The sequence below is a fragment of the Palaemon carinicauda genome, chromosome 1 (genome assembly GCF_036898095.1).
Source record: "Palaemon carinicauda isolate YSFRI2023 chromosome 1, ASM3689809v2, whole genome shotgun sequence".
NCBI classification, from domain to species: Eukaryota; Metazoa; Arthropoda; class Malacostraca; order Decapoda; family Palaemonidae; genus Palaemon; species Palaemon carinicauda.
The window spans coordinates 172,071,756-172,096,913 of record NC_090725.1 but is presented as its reverse complement, the minus strand read 5'-3'; the positions used below and the strand labels follow the sequence as shown (position 1 = coordinate 172,096,913).

General features: G+C 37.3%; 1 protein-coding gene across 1 annotated transcript in view; it reads left to right on the top strand.

Annotated features, from left to right (window-relative positions):
- The window catches only part of Coq3 (ubiquinone biosynthesis protein COQ3, mitochondrial), a 671,041-nt gene that overhangs the window by 598,926 nt on the left and 46,957 nt on the right, over positions 1 to 25,158 (top strand). The window contains exon 6 of the mRNA XM_068386252.1: positions 18,031 to 18,190. Coding sequence (XP_068242353.1) covers positions 18,031 to 18,190 — 160 coding nt within the window. The remainder of the gene's footprint in view (positions 1 to 18,030; positions 18,191 to 25,158) is intronic.

Genomic DNA, 25,158 nt, shown 5'->3' with positions numbered 1-25,158 from the left:
AGTTCTCCATGGAGACATCAAAACCTTTGGAGAAGAGGGGAGCAGACCTTTGGTCAGTACTTCTTCTGAAGGAGGATTACTTTTTCCTTTTATAGGGGAACCTCCTTTAGTTTTTAGCTACAACGATTCTCTCTCCCAGTTCTAGAGAGGAGTCTAAGTGGCAGGCTATGCAATCAAACCTTATATGAGGTTTGTTTACAAGGAAGAACGGGTGTTGAATGGGTCAGTTTCGGGCTTGTGTTTTGGTCTCAGCTCCGCCCCTCTCATGTTCTCGTAACTTTTGCTTTATGTAGCGGAATACTGCTCTCTGGAGAAATCAGAGCGTCCCTGTATCTGGATTTTTAGGTAACGTTGAGCCTATCAAATAATTAGGTCTTCCTGTCAACAAGAAGAGTCTCTTCTGACACCAGGACGCTCAGGACCTTGTCTTTTAGAACGTTCAGCGTCTCGCTCTGTTAACCTCTCGGCTCCACGTCTTACAGGCTCCACGTCTTACAGGCTCCACGTCTTACAGGACTTTTGGCACCACGTCTTACAGGACTATCAGCGCAACGTCTTACAGGACGATCGGCGCCTCGTCTTTCAGGACGCTCGACGTCGAAGTTCTAGCATGAGGCATGACTTTGATCATGAGGATCAAGGACTTCGTGATGACACTAGTCGAATTGTGTGTCGAGATCAAGGACGCCTTCGTTCTGATCTCTTGGATCTAGAAAGGAGGTTTGTTCTAGGGCAAGAAACATCGGGGCAAACATGCTCAGCAGGAAGAGACTTGTTTTTCCCTGAGAATGGTCTCTCAACCCGCAAGTCTGTCAGTCTCTGGATGTTGTGGGGCAGACCTGTAACAGACCTTTTTTCCTCCAACTGGAAGAAGAGGATCCCCTACTGCTGCTCCCTAGTCCCAGACGAGGAAGCTGTAGCAGTGGACTCCTTGTTGGATTGGACGGGGGTGGACATGTTTGCGTTGACCCCGTTTGAGATCATCAATCTGGTCTTCAGGAAATTCGCTCTCCTCGATTCGGGGCGAATGATCCTAGCGGCTCCATTCTGGCCTGCTAGGGAATGGTTTTCGGAAGTGATGGGCATGTTGATGGACTTCCCAAGAAGACTTCGGTAAGTCCAGATCTTCTCAAACAGCCCCACTTCGAGAGGTATCATCTTACCCCCCTTGCTCTCTACTGACTTCCTTCAGACTGACTAGAAGCTTGTCAGATCTCGAGGCTTTTCGGCACAAGCGACGAAATCTATCGCCAGAGCAAGGAGGATCTCTTCACAAAGAGTCTACCAATCTAGGTGGGAGACCTTTAGAGCTTGGTGCAGGCGGCACAAGTATCCTCATCCACTACCTCTCTGAGCCAGATTGCAGACTACTTCTTGTACCTCAGACAGGATGCTAAGCTGGCTGTATCTACCATCAGAGGATGCAGCGGTATGCTCTCCGCCGTCTTTAGGCATAGAGGCCTAGAGTTGTCCCAAAATCAAGGTTTGCAGGACCTCATTGGGTCTTTTCAGATGACGTAATAGGTACTCTTAAACCTGGATGTGGTGTTTAAGTTTCTGTGCTCCAAGAAATTTGAACCTATCTCGCTAGCCTCTCTTCGAGTTGTAGCTAAGAAAACCCTCTCCCTTATGACTCTAGCGAATGCCAAGAGGTCAGCGAAGTCCAGGCGACTGGGAAGAGGGTGAGCTTCAATTAGGATAGGGCAGTTTGTGCCTTAAGGTTCATCTTTCTCGTAAAAAGCGAGAACCCTTCGTAACCCTGTCCTACGACGTTTGATGTCATTAACCTCACGAACCTAGTGGGTCGAAAGAAGGAAAGACTCCTCTGCCCAGTTAGGTCCCTCAAAGTTTTTTTTTTGGCTCACACTATGAACGTGAGCTGTGCATCCAACTTGTTATGGTGTTCAGTGAAAGATCCGCCAAAAACCCCTGTCTAAGTATGCTTTGTCCTTTTTTCCTGAGGGAGAAAATTAGGGAAGCCCACCTCTTATGTGAGGAGGAACACTTCGCCCTGTTGAAATTTCGGGCTCACGAAGTGAGAGCCATTGCTACCTCTCTGGCATATCAGGAATATATGTTAGTTAGGCTATTCATGGATGCAATTTTCTGGAGGAGCAACTCTGTCTTCGCTTCTCATTAACTTAGAGAGGTGAGAGTAGACTTTGGCAAGTGCTATAACGTGGGCCCATACATAGCTGCGGTTTCTGTATTAGGCAAAGGAGTTAATAACCCCACTCAACCTTGGTTTATATGCATGTATGAGGGTTTGTGTTTTTATGATAGTCTGAGGACTTCGTCTTGTGGTGCGGTTCCCTCAGTCTAGATAGATAGTTTATGTCTATGTTGCAGGGTTAGGTGGTTAGTTTTAGTAAGGTTGCAGTTTTTATTATATGGGGCGAAGGTAGTTTCTGAAGTCTAGTCAAGTTGTTGGTCTTATCCCTTTGACAGACTCGATTGAGTTTTTTGCAGCATTGCAGGCTTACTCCTGTATAAACTCTCCTAAGGGAAAGCCACTCTAAAGGCTGTACCTTTGAATCAGCTACCTTAGCAGGCAAGGAATCAAGGTGTTTTTATCTCCTACAACTCTTTTGTTGTTTCCCCAACGATGTTTACTGTCTGTTTCCTTCCTCCAAATGTGTGAATCAGCTATATATATATATATATAACTGCCAGGTAAGTACTATTCATAAAAATGGAGTTTTTATGATAAAACAAAGTTTTATGAATACTTACCTGGCAGTTATATATATATTCTAAGGCCCACCCACCTCCCCTCAGGAGACAGGTCGGGCATAGATGAACTGAAGTCTTGGACACAGGAATGATTCCTTGGACCACCCTGTGACGGGTGTTACCACCTACCTCCCAACCACCACAAGGCGGTTGCCTCTTTTTGAAAAATTCTGCCGATTTGGAGATATCAGCTATATATATATAACTGCCAGGTAAGTATTCATAAAACTTTGTTTTATCATAAAAACTCCATTTTGGTAAAGACACCAGGAGGACGTCAGTCTTGGCACTATCTTCTATCCCCTGTGCCACCCTGAAGAGGACATCCGCCTGCAGGAGCCCCGATGCCGTGTTCTTTTGTGAGAACAGCGACGGTCTCCTATTTTTGCCGACTGATACTCATGTTGGTGTAAGCATGTTGTGGAGAATCTGTTTAGTTGATCGCAGCTGACGTGTTGGGTACAATGGATGGAGAAGTGTATGCATCAGCTTCTATCACTGTGACTGTTACGCACACCAAAACACGAGACGTGCTGTGTTTAGTTCGTTAATGGTGTTGAAGTTCCTGAGTGGTTGAACTTCGTGTTGTGAATGACATGGCCAAACCACCTGAGAAGACACCAGAACGCAAAGTTGATTTGCGCCATAATTAGTCTGTTAGTGGTGTCGATGTCGACCCAAGAAGGGAACGAACTTTCAGAATGCCTAACCTAGATGTTGTATGGTTCAGTTAAAAAGGCTTTCTGAAGGTAATGCTGCCTTAGTGAGTCCATTAATAGCGTAGCAAATACTGCAAAGTAACTGTCCAACCTGGGAGGTCACCAGTTGTGAGGACAGTGAATGACAGGCAATTGAGTACTGTCTTGTTTATTGCTTAGGCTTTCTGTCTTGTTTATTGCTTGGGAGACTCACACTACATAGAAGTGTAGAAGTATGTAGACGGAAGTGTAGCGACTGGGTCGGGTAGCCAACCTACGCACATCCACCTGGTCAAGTCTGACCGAGGATTGTGTTTCTTATACTTATGTAAAACATAACAGCAGAATACATAAAACATGGATAAACATGATAAATATGTTGGTGAGAAGGCCGTAGTATTCTGTATACAGTAATATGCATAAAACCCCATAGTTAATATGTGTATAAAATAACGTATGTTAAACATAAGATTAGCAATCAAATATTAGGAAAGACCATGATTTTACCATCCAGATTTGGTATGTTATATCTGAAATCCATTATAACCGTGTCCTTTATTGTAAGATTTTACTCTATGCTATATATATATATATATATATATATATATATATATATATATATATATATATATAATACCAATTCTTAATATGATTCGCAAATAAAAAGTTCAGAGATGAAGCAGTAAACAATATTGAAATCGACACCTAAACAAGGAAAATAATTATATGCAATGTGTACTATAATGATGATGATGTACTAAATGGTTTGATTCAAAGAAATTGCTGCCTAGACCAGATTCAAAACTTGAAACAGAAGAACGGTCTGTTATTCAAGGAAAGTACTGGGATCCTGGACTTCAGAGGGCTATTAAGGATAATAATGACAAGGTATCTTGTGATATGGTACTTATACTTGATAGGTACCACGTGATCACCTGCTATCACTGTCAAAGGTATGGACATTTTGAAAAAGATTGATTGCACGTCCAAGACTGATGATAAAGTGTACGGGAAATGTTCAGGATACCACTCCACTGAGGAATGTAACTAACAATAGTTAAGTTAAACAAACCAGATGATCATATAGTGAATTCAAGAAATTGCAAAGCTTAGGATTTGGAATGGAAGAGATTAGCAGAAAATACAGACCATGGATGCTATGTCTGTCATAAACTGTGACTATGCAAATATTCCATCTGTTGGTAATAAAACTATTCAAATTCCGGAATTGATAGATGAGAAATATTTCAACATATTGGCATTATCTGAAACATGGTTAAGTGACATTGACCAAGCTAAGATTGCTGAAAATGACCCACACACATACACACACACACACACACACATGCTGTCTTTCATATTCTGAGAGGGGGTGGCGGTTGGGCTCTTCATTCACAAAGGCTATTCTAATCTCAAGATGATAAAAAGAACTAGTATAACAAGTTTTTATTATATAGAAATAAATATTACAAACAAAACCATATCTATTGTAACAGTTTACAAGCCGAGAACAAAGACTAATATCTTTTTCGAAGACTTGAGTATAGTATCCTATACTCATTGACATGATTGTCATTAAAATAATTGAATTAATCATCTGTGGAGACTTCAATCTTTGGATGGATGACACATGAAATCCTGATGCTTCAGCATCTAGGGTGTTATTAAAATCATATCAATTGGTTAATAACGTTGGTTGTGCAGCTACATTAACTGTGTATTGATGGACTAGTTTGAAAAGATGGAATAAATATTATTGTATCTGATATAAATGTGTAAGGGGAGTGCACTATCTCTCCAGTGCACAAACTTATTACTTTTAGATTACCTTTACAGAAACACGCAGTGGTGAAGAAAATAAGCTTTCAACATCAATCAAACCTCCCTCCTTGTGTATATATTGCTGGAGTTGTAAAGAAACTAAACTATGCCATCAATATTCCTTGTGGTCACGATAACCACCGTTTGTTGGGCTTTCTGTGTGTTGACTGTCATAACCATAAATAATAGTGTGAGTAAAAGTGAATATGGGACCATGTGTCCATTGATGGAAAAGACTGTAATTGTTAAAGACCAATCACTGTTGTTTGATGGGGAGACATTAAAGAAAAACAGAGAAAAAAGATGTAAAGAAAGAAAGTAGAATTGGTTGAAAACTGAAAGTATATGGGTAGAATAGAAAACCGTAATGTGCCGGTATAATTACCTATTAAGCAAAAACGAATACAATAAGAGAAATATCCGGGAAGGAGCAACAGACATAAATAAGTTATACCGTCTCCTAAATGATGTAAGGGGAAATGTAAATGAAAAAAGGCTACTAGGTGTACAGCAACTAAGACCTGTATAGTAAATGTCTAGAGTTCTTTAAAAGCCGAATAGAAAATATAGTTAGGTTATTTACAAATATCCAATGTCAGATTAGTGCAACACCAGATACACAGATGAAACTAATGACATTCAATAATACAACAGAAGAGTCACCAGAATTATCAAAAAAAGAAAAAAAGAAGAAAAAAAAAAGAACTGTGCACTTGATTTGATGCTAATATCCAAAATAATGGGAGGAAGAAACTTTTCTACTCCTGCCGATATAATTACAAGCATAGTAAATACAAGTATCGGTGAGTGTGTGTTACCCAAATCTGAGAAAATGGCTAAAGTTACACTGGTTTTGAAAAAATACTTTAGATTATCTATCCTTTTATAGCAAAAGTTCTAGAATATGTAATTCTTGAACAACTAATTAGTCACTTAGAAAAAAGTAGAAGCATTGCCAGAATCAGTCTGCTTACAAAAAATTATACCCTAGGGAGACATCTATTTGCTCTGTTATAAATGATGAGCTGGAAATGATAAATGAGAAGAAATATGGTATTTTGATATTACTCGATCTTGCTGCTGTTTTTATTATCATTATTATTATTACATGCTAAGCTGCAACCCTATTTGGAAAAGCAGGATGCTATAAGCCCAGGGGCCCAACGGGGAAAATAGCCCAGTGAGGAAAGGAAACAAGGGAAAATAAAATATTTTGAGAACAGTATAAACATTGAAAACTTTAATAAAACAAGAGGAAGAGAAATTAGATAGAATAGTGTGCCCAAGTGTACCCTCAAGCAAGAGAACTCTAACCCAAGATAGTGGAAGACCATGGTACAGAGGCTATGACTCTACCCAAGAGTAGAGAACAATGGTTTGATTTTGGAGTGTCCTTCTAGAAAAACTGCTTACCATAGCTAAAGAGTCTCTTCTACCCTTACCAAGAGGAATGTAGCCACTGAACCATTACAGTTCAGTAGTTAACCTCTTGGATGAAGAAGAATTGTTTGGTAATCTCAATGTTGTCAGGTGTATGAGGACAGAAGAGAATCTGTAAAGCAGGGGTTCCCAACCCTTCAATTGGGGGTCGGCAAGCAATTTTCTTAGGGTCGAAAAGACATGGTAATAATCTAAAAGGATTTGGCTGATATCATTGGATTAAAAGAATTCAATAGGCTTTACCAAAACCTTTCCCTATTCAGACCTGAGGTGATATACATAGATCTAAAAAAGAAAGGATAGAATGACCATACTCAAACTAAATTGTTTCCCTTCTTTGCATATATCTTAATCATTTGTTAAAGCAGTTAACTTCATAAAGTCAAATGTATTGAACAACCGCTTGTTTACTAAAGTGTGTCATAGAAATTGATTCTAAGCATGAAGTTCTCTTACAAACTGAAGTAAGATAGCTACCAAAAGGGAATCCATTGCAGATATATTTTAGTTGAATACTGAGGTGAGAGAATTCTTATTTCGACAAGGAAGAACAGAACTTTCAAGTTTCTTAGGTAATATGAATAATTGGGCAAAAACCACAGTTTTGAATTCTCTTAATATTCCACTTCAGAAAGAGGAATTTGTACGTTTCCCACATTAAATGCATTTGTTGAAGAAAATGATACTGATATTCCATTCAAAAACAGTTTTCAAAGTTTACTGATCCTACTTTTTGGAAACCTTAAAAGAGGAGTTTAGCCAATATTTTCCAGAAAAGCCTCAGTTATCCCATACCTTACCTCAAATAAACCATTTGGTGCAACAGTTGAAAATTTTCCTGAAAGATATCAATAGGAATTTATTGATCTTATTAGATCTGACATTGCCCAAGCTAACTTTGATTCCCTAATAGAGATTCAGTTTAGGATAAAACAGTTACTTTGATATCCAAATTTGGCTGAAGGTATGCTTAAAATGTTATGCCATCCTCTTCGACATATATGTGAGGTGACCTTTTCATCTTTACTTTTAATAAAGTCGAAGCTGAGAACAAATTTCCATGTTGAAGATGAACTACGTCGTGCTGTATCGTAAACATCATTACGGATTGAGATACTGGTGATGGAAAAGCAGTTCCACCCGTCACATGAGGAACATCACTGTTTATTATCAAGATAATGCTTGTGTTACTCATATCAATAACAATTTATTATGCAGTGTGTGTTATATAAAGAAATTATATTATATATAAGTGCATTTTTTGGTTTTTGCTATTCAATTATACACAATAGGCTATACCTTAGTCAATTATATTTCTGTATTTGAAAAAAAAAAAAAGAATATAGCCTTGATATTTGAGTGGGGTCGCCAAAAGTATGGCAAAGCTAAAATGGGGTCATCACTGGAAGAAGGTTGGGAACCACTGATGTAAAGAATAGGCCATATGTATGTGTAGGCAAAGGGAAAGTGAACCGTAACCAGAAAGAAGGATCCAATGTAGTACTGTCTGGCCAGACAGAAGACCCCGTAACTCTCTAGTGGTAGTTTCTCAATGGGTGTATGATGCCCAGGCCAACCTATTTTTGATACAGTTGTGTATGAACTGCTACTAAATGATTTACAGTACATCAGTATTGAAGATCGATCTTTTAAGTGACACAAACAACTGTGTACGAATTGGAAACTTATTATTTGAACCAATAAACAAAGGACTACCCCAGCGATGTGCACTAGGCAAAATTTTATTTTGCATCGATACTGTTGGTATATCAAATGTACTACGGAGACATGAAGTGAAGTTTAAACTATTTTCAGATGATACACAATTTTACTTCTCCATAAATGATACTGATGATACTGCTGAAATTTTAAACCAAATTCTTACCAGTATTTGGGAATGGATGTCAATTAAACAACGAAAACTAAACGAAAATAAAACTAAGGTTATGGTGATTGAACAGGAAAAAGGCCTAAGATTTAGGTGATATCCAAATAAACATTTATAACAATATCCTGTAAAGTTCGTGACCCAGGAGTATCTCTTGACTGCAACTTGTCTTTCAGTGCTCAAAAAAATAATGTAGTAAGAACAGCTGGATATCATCTTAGAAACATGCTTTTGTAAAGAGGTATTGGGATGAATATTCTGTAAAGAAACTTATGATTAACTGTTTTATTACCAAGATTGACTGCTGCAAATCCATTTACTACAACCTACCTAAAGTGCAAGTTTAGAAATTACAAAACAATAAACGGGAGCAAAACTGATAAAAGGTGTCCCACCCCGAGAAAGGATTACTCCCATGCTAATTTAATTATACTAGCTGCTTATTAAAGCTAGAATATAGTTTAAGATATGTGCAATACCCCATCAAGTTGTCATAACCGCACGTCCAAAATATCTAAGAATGGCTACATGTCGTGTAACCAACAAATCTAGTAGACACGAAAATAGTTACAGATGGTTTCAAATTATTGGAAGGAAGTATATATCTAATGTAGGTTCCAGAGCTTTCAAATATGCAGCCTCGGGACTGTATAACAAGCTCCCACTAGACATCTGAAAGACTGAAGATATTAAGGCTTTCATGAAAAAATATGAAGACTTTATTGTTCTGTAAGTGCTTTGATAATGTGGATTTGGCAATAAACCCAAACTACGTAGTATGATATGCAAAATACCTAAGAATGTATACGACAAATAATTTGGTAGGTGCTGTAGTTAGTAGGGTTCCATGCGAGATATGACCCAGAAACCAGCCCTTAAAGTAAGTATACATGGGTGTAAGTCTATGTATAGCCTACGTATACCTTATAGTATTTATATGTATGTATATGTGTTTATTGTTAAGATAAAGAAAAGATGATATTATTTTTTGCTTGTTGGTGACTCCAACACTCACCATAGAGTTGTTAAATTCTGTTCCTCCTAAAGATCACCCGGGTTTAAGAGCTTTGGACTCTGCCTCTGAATTAGTTTGTGAGAGAATTATAATTGTGTCATGCTCAAGTAGGATATATTTAAAATCTCTAGCAGACTGGAATGGCCTTTTGAGTGGTCTTTTGCATTTTAACTGGTCACAAATGTATAAAAGTGTTGAGCCTGTTGTTCTCTTGAATGAGAATCTAGTCAACATGACTGATATGTGTATCTCTCTTCATGCCCTAAAATACAGAGTGAAAGATAGACTCTGTTTCAGTGATGATTGCAGGCGTGTTTATTTGGAGAAGCTGGAGGCCTATCATCTTTGGAAAGGTGACAGATCATATTTGACTTGAAATAACTATACTCACCTACGAGCTGTTTGTCAGAGAATTAATACTTCAACTAAAAAGGAATACAAAATTTAACAATAAAAACTTATTTTTAGTACAACTCAGAAACATAAGTGGTGGGCTCCCTTTAAATTTGCATGCTTCGGTATGGATTTAACACTTTCTCCATTACTTGAACCAGGTGGCTCTGGCATTCACTGTTCAAAACAAAGGGTAACTCTTTTGGCTGATCTGTTTCACCGTAAGCAGAGAAATAAGAAACATCTTTCTCATTTCTTTTTTTCTGAGATTAAACTAACTTTTTGGTCCCGGGAAATTTAAACACTTGATGGATCTTGATGCTTAGGGAGGTATAGACCTTAGTGGTATTTTTCCTTTGATTTTTTTTATAAAGATCACTGATTTTCTAGCCCCCAGTTGTTTATTATCTCCTGCAATTTATCAAGAAGAGGTTCTTTTAGCACTTGTAGAAGAGTTGGTAATGTTCCTCCATAAGGAACATAAGTGGTGGACTACCCTTAAATCTGCACTCCATAGTGTAGATGCAACAGTTCCTCCTTTACTTAAACCAGATGGCTCAGTCACGCACGGTCCAAAGGAAAGGGCAACCTTTTTGGCTGATGTGTTTGACAGTAAGCAGAGTAATGAAAAACTCGAACTTCCTCGTTCCTGTTTTCCTGAGGTTAAACTAACTAGTTTAGCTTTTCCATCTCATGAAATTAAAACTCTGTTGATGGACCTTGATACTTATGGAGGTGTAGACCCAATTAATATTCTTTCTTTGTTTTTTATAAAGACTACAGATTTCTTAGCTCCAAAGTTATCTGTTATTTTGCACAAGTTAACAAGAAGAGGAGCTTTTAGTTTTAGCACTTGTTGGAGAATTGGTAATGTTACTTCACTATGTAAATGTGTTAGTGGTAGCTCAAGTCCAACTGATTACTGCCCAATTTCCATGACTCCTATATTATCAATTTTTTTTAATGTCTTTTGGCAAAACATCTTAATAGGTTTGCTGAAGGTAATCATCTGTTCCCTAGCTCGCAATTTGATTTTCATAAAGGCCTTGATACCCTTCTTACATTCTCCAATGCTGTACAGAAATCCCTTGATTGTGGTCAGGAAGTTGCTATGATTGGCCTTGATTTTAGTGCTGCCTTTGACAGTGTTAATCATGAGGCCCTTGTTTTCAAACTCAAACAGTTGTGAGTGGGTGGGTCGTTTCTTAGCATTATTATTGAATTTTTAAGTAATCGATCTCAAAGAGTTGTTGATGGGCACCATAGTGATATCCGGTGTTCCACAGGGTAGTTAGTGTTCTTGGCCCATTACTTCACATACTATATATACATGACATGTGGTTTGGCCTAGAAAACAAGTTTGTTGCATATACAGATGATGCTACTATCTTTGCACCAAATCCACCTCCTGAATGTACATCTTGGATTGCTGAATCCTTTTATAGAGATCTAGCTAAAATTAGTGCATGGTACAAATTATGTGGTATGAAGTTGAATCCTAACAAAACTCAAGTATGATTGTAACTAGGCAACGGACAGTGGCTCCTTAACATCCATATCTCAGCATTGATAATGCTTATTTAACTTTGTATGACTTAAAATTTTAGGTGTGATTCTCAACAGCAAATTTACTTTTGAGAACCACATTAGGTCTGTGTCTTCTTCAATTACACAAAAAATTGGCTTATTGAGAAAGTTTTTTAAGATTTTCGGTGATCAATCTATTCTGAAGTGTTTTAATTCTTTCATTCTACCTTGTTTTTAGCTGCTGATTTTCATCTTATTTTGTTGGACAGTAACTTACGATCTATTAAATTTCTTATTCCTGATCTAGATATTGATCTCTGACATCATCGTTCTATTAGTTCATTATGCATGTTGCATAAGATTTTTTATAATTCAAAGTATCCTTCACATTCAGATCTTCCCGGACAATGCCATCCTGCTCATAATACTAGCTATGCAGTTAATTCTAATAGTCAGGCCTTCTCCATCATGAGGCCCAATCTACAGAGTAATTTAGAAGTTTTTTCCATCTGTGACCAATCTGTGGAATGATCTTCCTAATCGGGTAGTTTAATCGGTAGAACTTCAAAAGTTCAAACTTGCAGCAAATGGTTTATAATTATATGAAATATCAGTTTTAATGTTGTTAATGCTTTTAGAATATTTAATCTTAATTGTTCATCACTTCTTATATTGTGTATTTATTTCCCTATTTCCTTTCCTCACTGTGCTATTTTCCCTATTGAAGCGCTTTGGCTTATGGCATCTTGCTTTTCCAACTAGGGTTGTAGCTCAGCAAGTAATAATGATAATAATAATAATAATAATAATAATACATTGTTTTTAAATCATGTAAAATTTGGTTGATGATTTCTTGGACATATTTGCATTATCATCCAAAATAAAACCTTTTATTATTAAATAACTAAATTAAATGTAAAACATCTGCAAATACATGGATATCTGTATCAGAAGCAGAAGGATTTGCAAAAGGTTTATCTATTGTTGCGCCAAAATTTTGCCACAGTTTAACATTTATAGTATGAAGACCCTATACCTCAACTTAAAAGGAATACAATTTAACCATAAAAGAAACCCCATTCTGGTACAACTCAGGAACATAAATGATGGTCTACCCTTCAATCTGCACTCTTTGTTGTAGATACAACAGTTCCTCCTTTACTTAAACCAGATGGCTCAGTCACTCACTGTCCGAAGGAAAAGGCAACTCTTTTGGCTGATGTTTTTGACAGTAAACAGAGTAATGAAAAACTTGAACTTCCTCATTCTTGTTTTCCTGAGGCTAAACTAACTAGTTTAGCTTTTCGATCTCGTGAAATTAAAACTCTCTTGATGGACCTTGATGCTTATGGAGGTGTAGACCCAGATTTCTTAGCTCCAAAGTTATCTGTTATTTTGTGCAAGTTAGCAAGAAGAGGAGCTTTTACCACCTCTTGGAGAAATGGTAATGTTACTCCTCTATGTAAATGTGTTTGTGGTAGCTCAAGTCCAACTGATTACCGCCCAATTTCCATAACTCCCATATTATCTAAAGTTTTTGAACGTCTTCTGGCAAAACGCCTTAGTAGGTTTGCTGAAGGTATTCATCTATTCCCTAGTTTGCAATTTGATTTTCGTAAAGGCCTTGGAGCATGTGATGCCCTTCTTACAATCTACAATGGTGTACAGAAATCCCTTGATCGTGGTCAGGAAGGCCGTATGATTGGCCTTGATTTTAGTGCTGCCTTTGACCGTGTTAATCATGAGGCCCTGGTTTTCAAACTCAAACAGTTGTGAGTGGGTAGGTCGTTTCTTAACATTATTATTGATTTTTTAAGTAATAGATCTCAAAGAGTTGTTGTTGATGGGCACCGTTGTGAGTATAGGAATGTGATATCCGGTGTTCCACAGGGTAGTGTTCTTGGCCCATTACTTTTCATACTATATGCACATGACATGTGGTTTGGCCTAGAAAACAAGCTTGTTGCATATGCAGATGATGCTACTCTCTTTGCATCAATTCCATCCCCTGAATGTAGATCTAGGGTTGGTGAATCCCTTAATAGAGATCTAGCTAAAATTTGTGCATGGTGCGAATTATGGGGTATGAAGTTGAATCCTAACAAAACTCAAAGTATGATTGTAAGTAGATCAAGGAGGGTGGCTCCTCAACATCCGGATCTCAGTATTGATAATGTTTCTTTAAATTTGTATGACTTTTAAAATTTTAGGTGTGATTCTCAATAGCATATATACTTTTGAGAAAAATATTGGCTTATTGAGAAAGTCTTAAGATTTTTGGAAATCAATCTATTCTGAAGAAGTGTTTTAATTCTTTCATTCTACCTTTTTTTGAGTATAGATCTCCTTTCTGGTGTTCAGCTGCTGATTCTCATCTTAATTTGTTGGATAGAAACTTACGGTCTGTTAAATTTCTTATTCCTGATCTAGATATTAATCTTTGGCACTGTCGTTCAATTAGCTCATTATGCATGTTGCATAAGATTTTTCATAACTCTGACCATCCTTTACATTCAGATCTCCCTGGACAATTCTATCCTGTTCGTAATACTAGGCAGGCAGTTAATTCTAATTGCCAGGTCTTCTCCATCATGAGACTCAATACTACACAGTAGTCTAGAAGTTTTATTCCAGCTATGACCAAGTTGTGGAATGATCTTCCTAATCGGGTGGTTTAATCAGTTGAATTTCAAAAGTTCAAAGTTGCGGCAAATGTTTTTATTTTGACCAGGCTGACATGAGTCGTTTTATAGTTTATATATGACATATCTGTTTTGACGTTAATAGTTTATAAATGACATATCTGTTTTGACATTGTTACTGTTTTTAGAATGATTTATTGTTAATTTGTTCTTATCATTTATTTATTTCCTTGTTTCCTTTCCTCACTGGGCTATTTTTACCTGTTGGAGCCCTTGTGCTTATAGCATCTCCCTTTTCAAACTAGGGTTGTAGTTTGGCTAGTAATAATAATAATAATGATAATAATAATAATAATAATAACTGGAAATACTATTGCTTCTATTTATTATTTTATTTCAAACTAAATATCTTTCCTCATAGTACAATTAAAATCATAATATATGATCCATTTCCAAGACCTAACTGATCTCTTAACACTATACGGTCAACTTTTCTATTATAAGAGTAGGGTGTCTGTTCCCTTGTCGTATTTCTTTTCATGAGCAACAATCATGTCATCAAATGATAACACACACATCCCATTCACTCAGATTTTGCTTTGTGCTCTAGTAATTGTAAAATGGAAATTAATATGCTTTGCTCATCTTTAATTCTTTATATCCAACGATGCAATTTTGAAATTTGACTGCATTGTGCAAATACTGACATGCCTTTGGACTTAAGCATCCCTGGGTCACTATCCGACTGATATCGTCTTCTAACCAGCGTTTTACAGGGACACCATTTAAAATTTTATCAGTTTTTGGAGAGGAAAAATATTGACTAATTACGCCTTGCTATAGGAATAGCATTGATAGTGGCCACATTCACTTTTTTGTGTAATTCTGTTTTTTTCCATTTTTTTTTTTTTTTTTAAGAGGAAGAGGATCTCTTTGCCGCTTTGTATCTAATAACTCATTTTGCAAGTTCTCCCAAGTAACAGGTGAAGTTTGTTCCTCATGATTTTCTGGCTCTTCATCCAAAATAAAAGAAAACTCAATATCTTGAATAAGTCTCTTCTGTCCTCTATTCTCGGTTCATAGTTTCCGTGTTGGCGACCTAAGCCTTGCCTGTAATATGAAAATAACCTCTATCGAAGAAACGTAGAGAGAATATGATATTAAGGGTGTGGTTTGACACAACAATCAAGGAATTAGGAGGAAAAAGGTTAAAATTTAAGCTGGTTGTAGTTTTTCCAGGTGGGGTAACACAAGTGCAGTATATATTCTCATGGGATTTAAATTCCAAAGATACTTGGATTCCTAAATACCAAAAGCTTAAAAGACCCAATCTGATATCCTAGGTTACAATTAATTATACAGAAGGTATCCTTTATGAGTACCACTGGATTACTAACTGATGTTTTTCAACATACAAAGAAATGAATGAGGTAAGAAGCTCTTCTAGGAGAAGGACACTCCAAAATCAAACCATTGTTCTCTAGTCTTGGGGACTGCCATAGCCTCTGTACCACGGTCTTCCACTGTCATGGGTTAGAGTTCTCTTGCTTGAGGGTACACTCGGGCACACTATTCTATCTAATTTTCTTCCTCTTGTTTTGTTAAAGTTTTTATAGTTTATATAGGAATTATTTACTTTAATGTTGTTACAGTTTTTAAAATATTTTTTCCTTATTTCCTTTCCTCACTGGGCTATTTTCCCTGTTGGGGCCCCTGGGCTTATGGCATCCTACTTTTCCAACTACGGTTGTAACTTAGTAAGTAATAATAATTTGATTGAACAAACTTTACAATAGCTGAATACAATGGTATTACATACTAGTGTTATCATTGTCTATTTAAATTTCTTCGTACTGAGGGTATTCTTTGCAGTGAAATACATTCCAATTATGAAGGGGTCATTGAACATTGCACTATGATGATATTATATAGCGTAATGAATATTCCATTAAATTATATCAACTACCATTCTTTCATCTATGATCATAAAAAGAAACTCGTCTTACCTGATGCATGAAAATGATGTTTTGGTTTTGCCTTAACTTCCAATCGCTGTAACCTTTTTAGGAGAGGTATTCCTATTAACCCATATTAGAGATTTCAAAGTGTAAGCTGCATATTCAGGCATAATCTGTATTCATGTTATTGCTCTCTTACAGGCATTAACCCATTAGTTCTTTTTTTCTTCATGTATATTATATGTAGGAGTTCACGAAATTCTGTATTAAAACCGTAAGACTTCATTATCACTCGCTTACACAAACGAGTTGATGCCCTCAGCTTCTACTGCTGACTATTAAGGGAAGCCCTAGCCGCCTATCGCCTGAGATACGTCATGCGCGGACTGGTTTGAATTTTGGCTCAGAGGTGAACTGACCTACTCTGTCTGTAGGTTTTGGAGAAACCTTACAGCTTTTGGAGCAACCTAACTTTACAGCAGCTTATATACTGTGTGGTAATGGCATGCGGTTTCTGAATTTTGCCTGGTGTTTACAATTTAGCAGTCGCAGTTTAGTAATTTACCAGTGTATATTTCTTTTATGATGGTATCAAAATTTCCATAGCACATAGTCAGAGCAGCACTTAAGGATCATTCTACTATATATATATATATATATATATATATATATATATATATATATATATATATATATATATATATTGATAATAATAATAATAATAATAATAAGCAAAGCTACAATAAGTTTAAGAACAATATTAACAATAAAATAACTCTTTCATGTATAAACTATAAAAACTTGATAATAACTAGAGGATAAAAACTTCAAAATAACAAGAGGAAGAGAAAAAAAGATAGAATAGTGTACCCGAGTGCACCCTCAAGCAAGCGATCTCTAACCCAAGACAGCGGAAGACCATGACACAGAGGCTATGGCACCGCCCAAGACTAGAGAACAATGGTTTGATTTTGGAGTGTCCTTCTCCTCGAAGAGCTACTTACCGTAGCTAAAGAATCTCTTCTACCCTTACCAAGAGGAAAGTAGCCACTGAACAATTACAGTGCAGGAGAATGTGTGAAGAATAGTCCAGACTAATCTGTGTATGTGTAGACACAGGGGAAGTGAGCGGTAACCAGAGAGAGGAATTCTATATATATACATATATATATATATATATATATATATATATATATATATATATATATATATATATGTGTGTGTGTGTGTGTGTATGTATGTATGTATGTTTGTGTGTGCATATATGTATAATGTAACGAGGAATCAATGAGTAAGTTGCTCAAAATGAAGAGATGGCAGATGAGATATTTTAGAAAATTGTTTGGTGTTATGTATTAGTGCATTTGGACAAATGATGACAATAATTATATAATTTTAACTCAGTAAGACTTGTATCATTACTGTTTCCTATTTGCCAGTTTGTAGTCTTCAAATTGGAATACTAAAACAATGGTTTGTTTCTAGGAAGGAAATTTTATTTGCTATTATTTTATCTGACAGAAAGGAATGCAGTGTAAGTACAGTAGTAATCACAAAGCCTAAAGTCTTAAGGATCATCACATAATAGTTGATGCGTAATATTTTATTGTTCTGGACATATTTCATATGTTATGTAAAATGATTCGTTTTCTGAAATATTTTCTTTTATAATTGAAGCAAACCAATCTGTTAGGTACTTAACACTTTTTTAGTCTTATTTTAAGCTAGAAATAATCCATTGTAACCAGCAATAATCGTTAGTAACCCTAAAAATTAATTGGATTTTTCTCAAATTTAACAGATTACATTTGAAAGGTTACAGTTAGCCTGTAAAAAAAAAGGAAGAATAGGCAAATAATTTATTCAATCTCAGTCAAAAATTACTTTAAGATTATAAACAATTTCTTTCTTACAGCCAGGTGGATCGTTATTCCTCACGACAATTAATAAGACTGCTGCTTCCTGGCTAGGTGGGATTTTAATTGCCGAATATGCTTTACGTCTCCTTCCCACTGGAACCCATGACTGGGATAGATTTCTGCAACTCCAGGAACTCCTCTTCATACTAGAAAAGAGTATGTATAATATTACTTTCTTTTTTGCTTACCCTAATATTACTCTATCAAAAATCATCTCTCTCTCTCTCTCTCTCTCTCTCTCTCTCTCTCTCTCTCTCTCTCTCTCTCTCCCAATGGGTGGCTGGTGCCTTGGCCAACCTACTACACACACATGCACATATACATATATATATATATATATATATGTGTGTGTGTGTGTGTGCATGTGTGTAAATATGCTCATATGTGTATATATATAATACACACACACACGCACATATATATATATATATATATATATATATATATATATATATATATATATATATATATATATATATATATATATATATATATATATATATATACACTATATATGTATATATATGTGTGTGCGTGTATGTGTGTGTATTATATATAAACATATGCATATTTACACATATACATACATACATATATATATATATATATATATATATATATTGTGGAGATTTTATTTAATTTAGATTGTTGAGTGGGAACATGTTGCTCCAGGAAAGTGTCTCTACGTCAGTTACTTAAGATGAACAGAGGAGGATAAGGAGCGCTAACACTGAGGTCACAAACACCCTGCTAATAACTTTACTGACGTAGTTCACTAACCATCACTCTTAAATGCAAAATACGGAAATTGTACTCTGTCCAGAGGCCGGAGAATTCCACACGTGAAATAAAAGTAATATAATGTCCTACTCTAGCTTTGTCAGGTCTAAGGTCATCTACACTCTCAGGCTCTGTTTTGACTCCGTCCCAGGGGCCCCAGTGAGATGCTGGACAGGAATATTACGTTAAGTAATTATTGAGACAAAACAAAAATGGGAGCAATGATGTAAAGTAAAGTAAAAGTTAAAGATATGGATCTTTACCTTCGAAGCAGATAGATTCAATCATAAGTCACTCGCTAACTCACTCAAGACTTACTTAGGCTTACTCCTTTCAAAATATCGGGTATACTGTCCCGGGATTAAATAATCATAATAGATAATCAAATAAATGAGGGAGTATAAATACGACAAGGTTTAATTAACCTAACCTTGATTTATTATACAAATTTACATTAAAGTAAACGGAAATCTGAACAAACACAAAATGTGACGAAAGGAAATGCAGATTAATGAAAAATATGATTGATTAGACTGTGGTCTTCTGCAATCATTAATAATTGAAATTGGGACAGACACGTGGCCCAGTGACCCCGAGACGGCTAGTCTCGAAAGCAAAAATGATATACAACATAAATATACACACAATTGCACCGCACACAACCCGAAATATGTAATAGCCAGTTAACCTAAATTAAGTTAGAATTAGTCTATGCTAAAAATTGGGGAGTAACTAAATCTCCACGTATTGCTACCTGTACTCCTTGGAAGACTGTCCTTGTTCTCAAATGGCTGTTGACCTGGTCGTTGCACAGTTTGCACTTTGCACCCTTGACTGGCTCACCCCTAGAATCCTCACTTTTGGCAATTAGGGACTCCCTGGCTCGTGTCCTTCACTATCTTCAGCCGCAGGTTCTGGTGTGAGTCTAGTTTTGGGAAGAGCGGGGGGTGAGCCAGAGGTGCACAGATTTACTGACCAAGTTGGTCAGTCGGTTACTGCTCGAGTACGAATGGCCGTAGGTTAAGGTCGCACGGGCTCACCTGCCTTATCCTTTCAAAACAGGTGACAGACGTTGAGCGCAGGGAACCCTGTGGAGGTGCCATTTCGGGACTTTAGGACAGGGCAATATATTGCTGTAAGAAGTGCATAGGAGGCAGGATTTTGCAAAAAATACTTAGAGAACTCTTGCTGCTCTAAGGGAGATACAAGAATCCTACCTATTCTGGCTTACTAAAAATTAAGAGTTTAAATAATAAATTAGCAATGGGCTGGTGTGATGAGCATACATCTTAAAATTAACAAACCTTAATTGGTATTGAGAAATAAAAGCTGTTTTCAAGTCAGCAGCATTAAGATTACTGTATATTCAAAACCAGTTTAATATATTATCTCGACCCAAGTAGTTTTAGGAAAGAACCACCTTACGCCCACTAAGGCTTTTGCGGTGCGTATCTAAGCTGTGACGTCACGAGCATGGCGTACACTATTGTCAACAAGTTTAGTTAGTTTTTAAAATAGTTCTCCTGATGGTTCGGTAAAGAAAACTTAATGTAGGAGAGAATGTTTAAGGGGTAGCTACAGTATTAGTAGAGAGCCTAAATACAAAAGGAAGAAGAGTGAAGAAAAATTCTTCACACCCTGGGGATAAAAGAGAGAAAAAAGGGAGAGAGGGTTTAGTTCCGGCAAAAGTGATTCAACTACTTGTTAGTACGTGCGAGATAAACTTACTGGATGAACAAGTGAGTGAAGTCGTTCTTCACATTAACGTCCATTTAAAGTTAACAAAACGCTGTTAGCCTTAATCAAAATCAATTGAGTTAAAGTTAGTCACGAACGTGAATTTGGGGAAAATTGAACCCACAGTCAATGCTTCACGGAAGTGTTAAGATATGTAAATGATCCGTGTTAACTTTAAATGTACGATGCAATGGTAATCAAATGATTAAAAGTACTCAATTCTTCCCACCCAAGGAGTAAGGATAGCGGAAGAAAAACGTGAGCCAATAACAGTCGTGTTTGGCAACAAGTCTGGCTAATGACAAATTCAAAATTATGGGGGTGAATCCCAGACCCGGTCTGACATCCAACATTTTACATAAAATGATTTTGCAAAGAAAGTGACTGGCGTAATGAATATTTCGCATTCAACGAGTGAGAAAGGGAGAAAAGCTACTTCCTTCTCGGCGTTAAAAGGTGAAAAATTATCTGACACTAGCTTCAATGACAAACCGAGACAAACTAGATCCATGGGGACATCGCAATTCTGACGGCGAGAGACTTGAATGTCATCTTTAAAGGGAAATGTTGGAAAGGGGAGCATTAAAAATAAAACTTATATTCAGCACGAGCTGAATGATGTCAGGGAGATTGTAGTAACACGACAAATTGTCAAGGCAAAAATCAAATTTACGCTTTGAAGTTAAAGCAAGGGATTGACCTGGAAAATGCTGCATTATGACTTGGCAAAAATAATAAAAGTTTAAGGTAACGCCATATACAACTGAATGAAAATAATGAATGACGTTCATGGTACCATGATCCTCAAGCAAGGTGAATTGTAAACAGGCTCTAAGCTCCGATGCTAGATCTACATGTGACCTTCGCTAAATCCGCCGTCAGTGCTAAAGTTTCCTTTCTGACTGCTAAAGTTTTAAGGTTGCAAACACACGGCTCGTTCTTAGAGTGGGTTTCAAATTCTGACGTGGACGTTTTAGCGTCAACGCAGGTTGGAGCGGAAGTTTCAGGCTTGAAGATAGGACAATCAGGCAACGTGAGCACTGGTCCGTGGGATGGTACAGGTTTAATGAATGAATCTACCGGTACAGGCCTTTACTGGCCTTCACGCACACAGTCAAGTTGGATGGTATTTGCGCTACCGCAAGGGGGGTCCATGGTGAGACTGTGAATGGTTCTTTCTCCGGGACGCGCTATTCCTGGCAGTACAGGCAAAGGGGTTTGGGGTCGACTAAACACTGGCTTAAGGTACGTATGGAAATGAGGATGGAGCAGGAGGGACTGACACAAATTTACTAATTGTGTGCTGTGCTGGCAACACAGTATTGAAAGTTGAAGATTTAACAGGTGGTGCAACTGATGCAAAATTATTAGCATTGTTCTTGAAGTATCAATTAGAGGACCGTTAATGGCATTTACAACAGGACGCGTCACTGAAGGTGTCGCCCTCGAAGAAGAACAAGACTGATTAGGTTCAATTATTAAATTAGGATGAGCCATGAGGCTGTTGAAAGCAATCTCAATTTTCCTTGAATAGGCAGCAAGCAGTGGATAATTTAATTTGACAATAGGATGGTCGCAATGACGTCTCCAAAAATTCTTGTAATTACAAATTTCATCTCTTACTTTACCAACTTCAGTTTTAAAATGACCCACGGCTTCAGGAACCGTGTTAAGAAAATCTACTGAAGTGAGAGCATGAAGTGCTAAGTCAGCGTCCTCGCAAACAAAGTTGAAAGTTAATAACTGTTCGTTAAGCCGAGCGTTAATCTCCTCGGGACTGAGCGTTTCCGCCTTAGGCGGTGGAGGGATGTTTACGTTATGGGTGAAGTCCACCATCTTGGATTGACAACGTTTGATGAACGGATTCGGTAAAGAAAAACAAAAGGCAAATCTGACCTTTCCAAAGAACGTGAAAATAAAACTTTACAAATTTATTAGCATGATAATTGAATATTTAAAGTTACTCATGATGGGAGAAAATAGTTTAATGGACAAAAAAACAAATGTAAATCACGAAATTACTTGAAATTCAAACTTACCGGGCCCAACAAAGAAGACGATGCTCGGTCATGTAACAAAAACTTTACAAAAATGAATGATATACACACAAGGCGATAAATTGGGGATAAAACTACTCATGAAGAGCATGAAAAATTATCATAAAGCACGTGGGCTTATGAGACAAAAATTCAAGTTAAAAGCTGAAATAACAGGTCGAGGCTGACACTGTTGTGGTGACGGTTTCACAATTGCGGGCGCACTGAGGCGACCGCTGAACTATTCGAATGCAAATAGGCGCACAAGGTAACGACTTAACTGTTAAAGTGCACTCTCGTAGAGGGTAAACAAAAATGAAATTTCCCTCACACGGAGGTAAAAGCAAATCTCCTTGCTAAAGGTAAAGGACAAAAACAAAAATATCCTCGCTAAATGGCAAAAACAAGAATCTCCTGGCTAAAGGAAATTAAATGGAAATACACGCATTAAGTTACGTACGGTAGACAACAATTACGCACCCTATAGTTTGGGTTGTAAACAAGAATTACCCACCCTTAGTTTGGGTTGTAAACAAGAATTACGCACCCTTTAGTTTGGGTTGTAAACAAGATCCGCCATCTCGGAACAAACACGTGGAATGAAACGGACTTGGTGAAATTAAGTTTCTACGTTACTTGTAAAAAGACTTAAAATTATGTTGCGCCAATTCATTTGTAGGACAAGGACACATGCTAGGTATACGGGGAACGTTAGTTAGAAAGGTTAGGGAAGGTAAACGACACAAAGGAAAATTAATCAAGGTACAAAATGTTACAAATTAGTTGTTAAATTAGCAAAATTAGTTGACAGAACGAGTACACCGGTGCTCTTGTTGAGCAGTAAACAGGGGCGTCTGAACAACACAAAAACCTTAGTTCAAGTAGCAAAACATTCTAGTTATAAGCGGAACCCACCACAACACGTGGGTGAACAGATCCGAGACAAAGCGAAGTTCCTACGATAAATTGTAGAGAACATTCAAGCAACAAATTAACCTGGTTACGCAGTTCTTTCCTTAAACATGGTCGATACAAAAAGATCATAATGAATACAAAACTCTCTTCCCAATTAGATTCTGGGCTTTACACATTCGACAAACTGGCTGGTGCGTTTGGGTAAGTGATATAGCGAGTTACTGTATGCGTAATCAAGTTGATTAATTACGTTAATGCTTCATAAGTAAAAAGTAAAGGATCCGGTTCGAAGGATCACTCATGTGGAGATTTTATTCAATATAAATTGTTGAGTGGGAACTTGTTGCTCCAAGAAAGTCTCCCTACGTCAGTTACTTAAAGATCAACAGGGGAGGATAAGGAGCACTAACACTTAGGGCACAAACACCCTGCTAATAACTTTACTGTCGTAGTTCACTGGCCATCATTCTTAAATGCAAAAAAGGGAAATTGTACTCAGTCCAGAGGCCGGAGAACTCCACACGTGAAATAAAAGTAATTTAAAGGCCTACTCTAGCTTTGTCAGGTCTAAGGTCACCTACACTCTCCGGCTCTGTTTCAACTCCGTACCAGGGGCCCCAGTAAGATGCTGGACAGGAATATTACGTTAAGTAATTATTGAGACAAAACAAAAATGGAAGCAATGATGTAAAGTAAAGTATAAGTTAAAGATATGGATCTTTACCTTCGAAGCAGATAGATTCAATAATAAGTCACTCGCTAACTCGCTTAAGACTTACTTAGGCTTACAGTACTCCTTTCAAAATATCGGGTATACTGTCCCGGGATTAAATAATCATAATAGACAATCAAATAAATGAGGGAGTATAAATACGACAAGGTTTAATTAACCTAACCTTGATTTATTATACAAATTTACATTAAAGTAAATGGACATCTGAACAAACACAAAATGTAACAAAAGGAAATGCAGATTAATGAAAAATAAGGTTAATTAGACTCGTGGTCTTCTGCAATAATTAATAATTGAAATTGGGACAGACACGTGGTCCAATGACCCCGAGATGGATAGTCTCGAAAGCAAAAATGATATACAACAAAAATATACACACAATCGCACCGCACACAACCCGAAATATGTAATAGCCAGTTAACCTAAATTAAGTTAGAATTAGTCTAAGCTAAAAATTGGAGAATAACTAAGTGGCCACGTATTGGTACCTGCACTCCTTGTAAGACAGTCCTTGTCCTCAAATGGCTGTTGACCTGATTGTTGCACAGTTTGCACTTTGCACCCTTGACTGGCTCACCCCTAGAATCCTCACTTTTGGCAATTAGGGACTCCCAGGCTCGTGTCCTTCACTATCTTCAGCCGCAGGTTCTGGTGTGAGTCTAGTTTTGGGAAGGGCGGGGGGGGGGGGGGGGGGGTGAGCCAGAGGTGCACAGATTTACTGACCAAGTTGGTCAGCCGGCCACTGCTCGAGTACGAATGGCCGGAGGTTAGGGTCGCAGGGGCTCACCTGGCTTCACCTTTCAAAACAGGTGACGGACGTTAAGCGCAGGGAACCCAGTGGAGGTGCCATCTTGGGCCTTTAGGATAGGGCAATATATTGCTATAAGGAGTGCATAGGAGGCAGGATTTTGCACAAAATACTT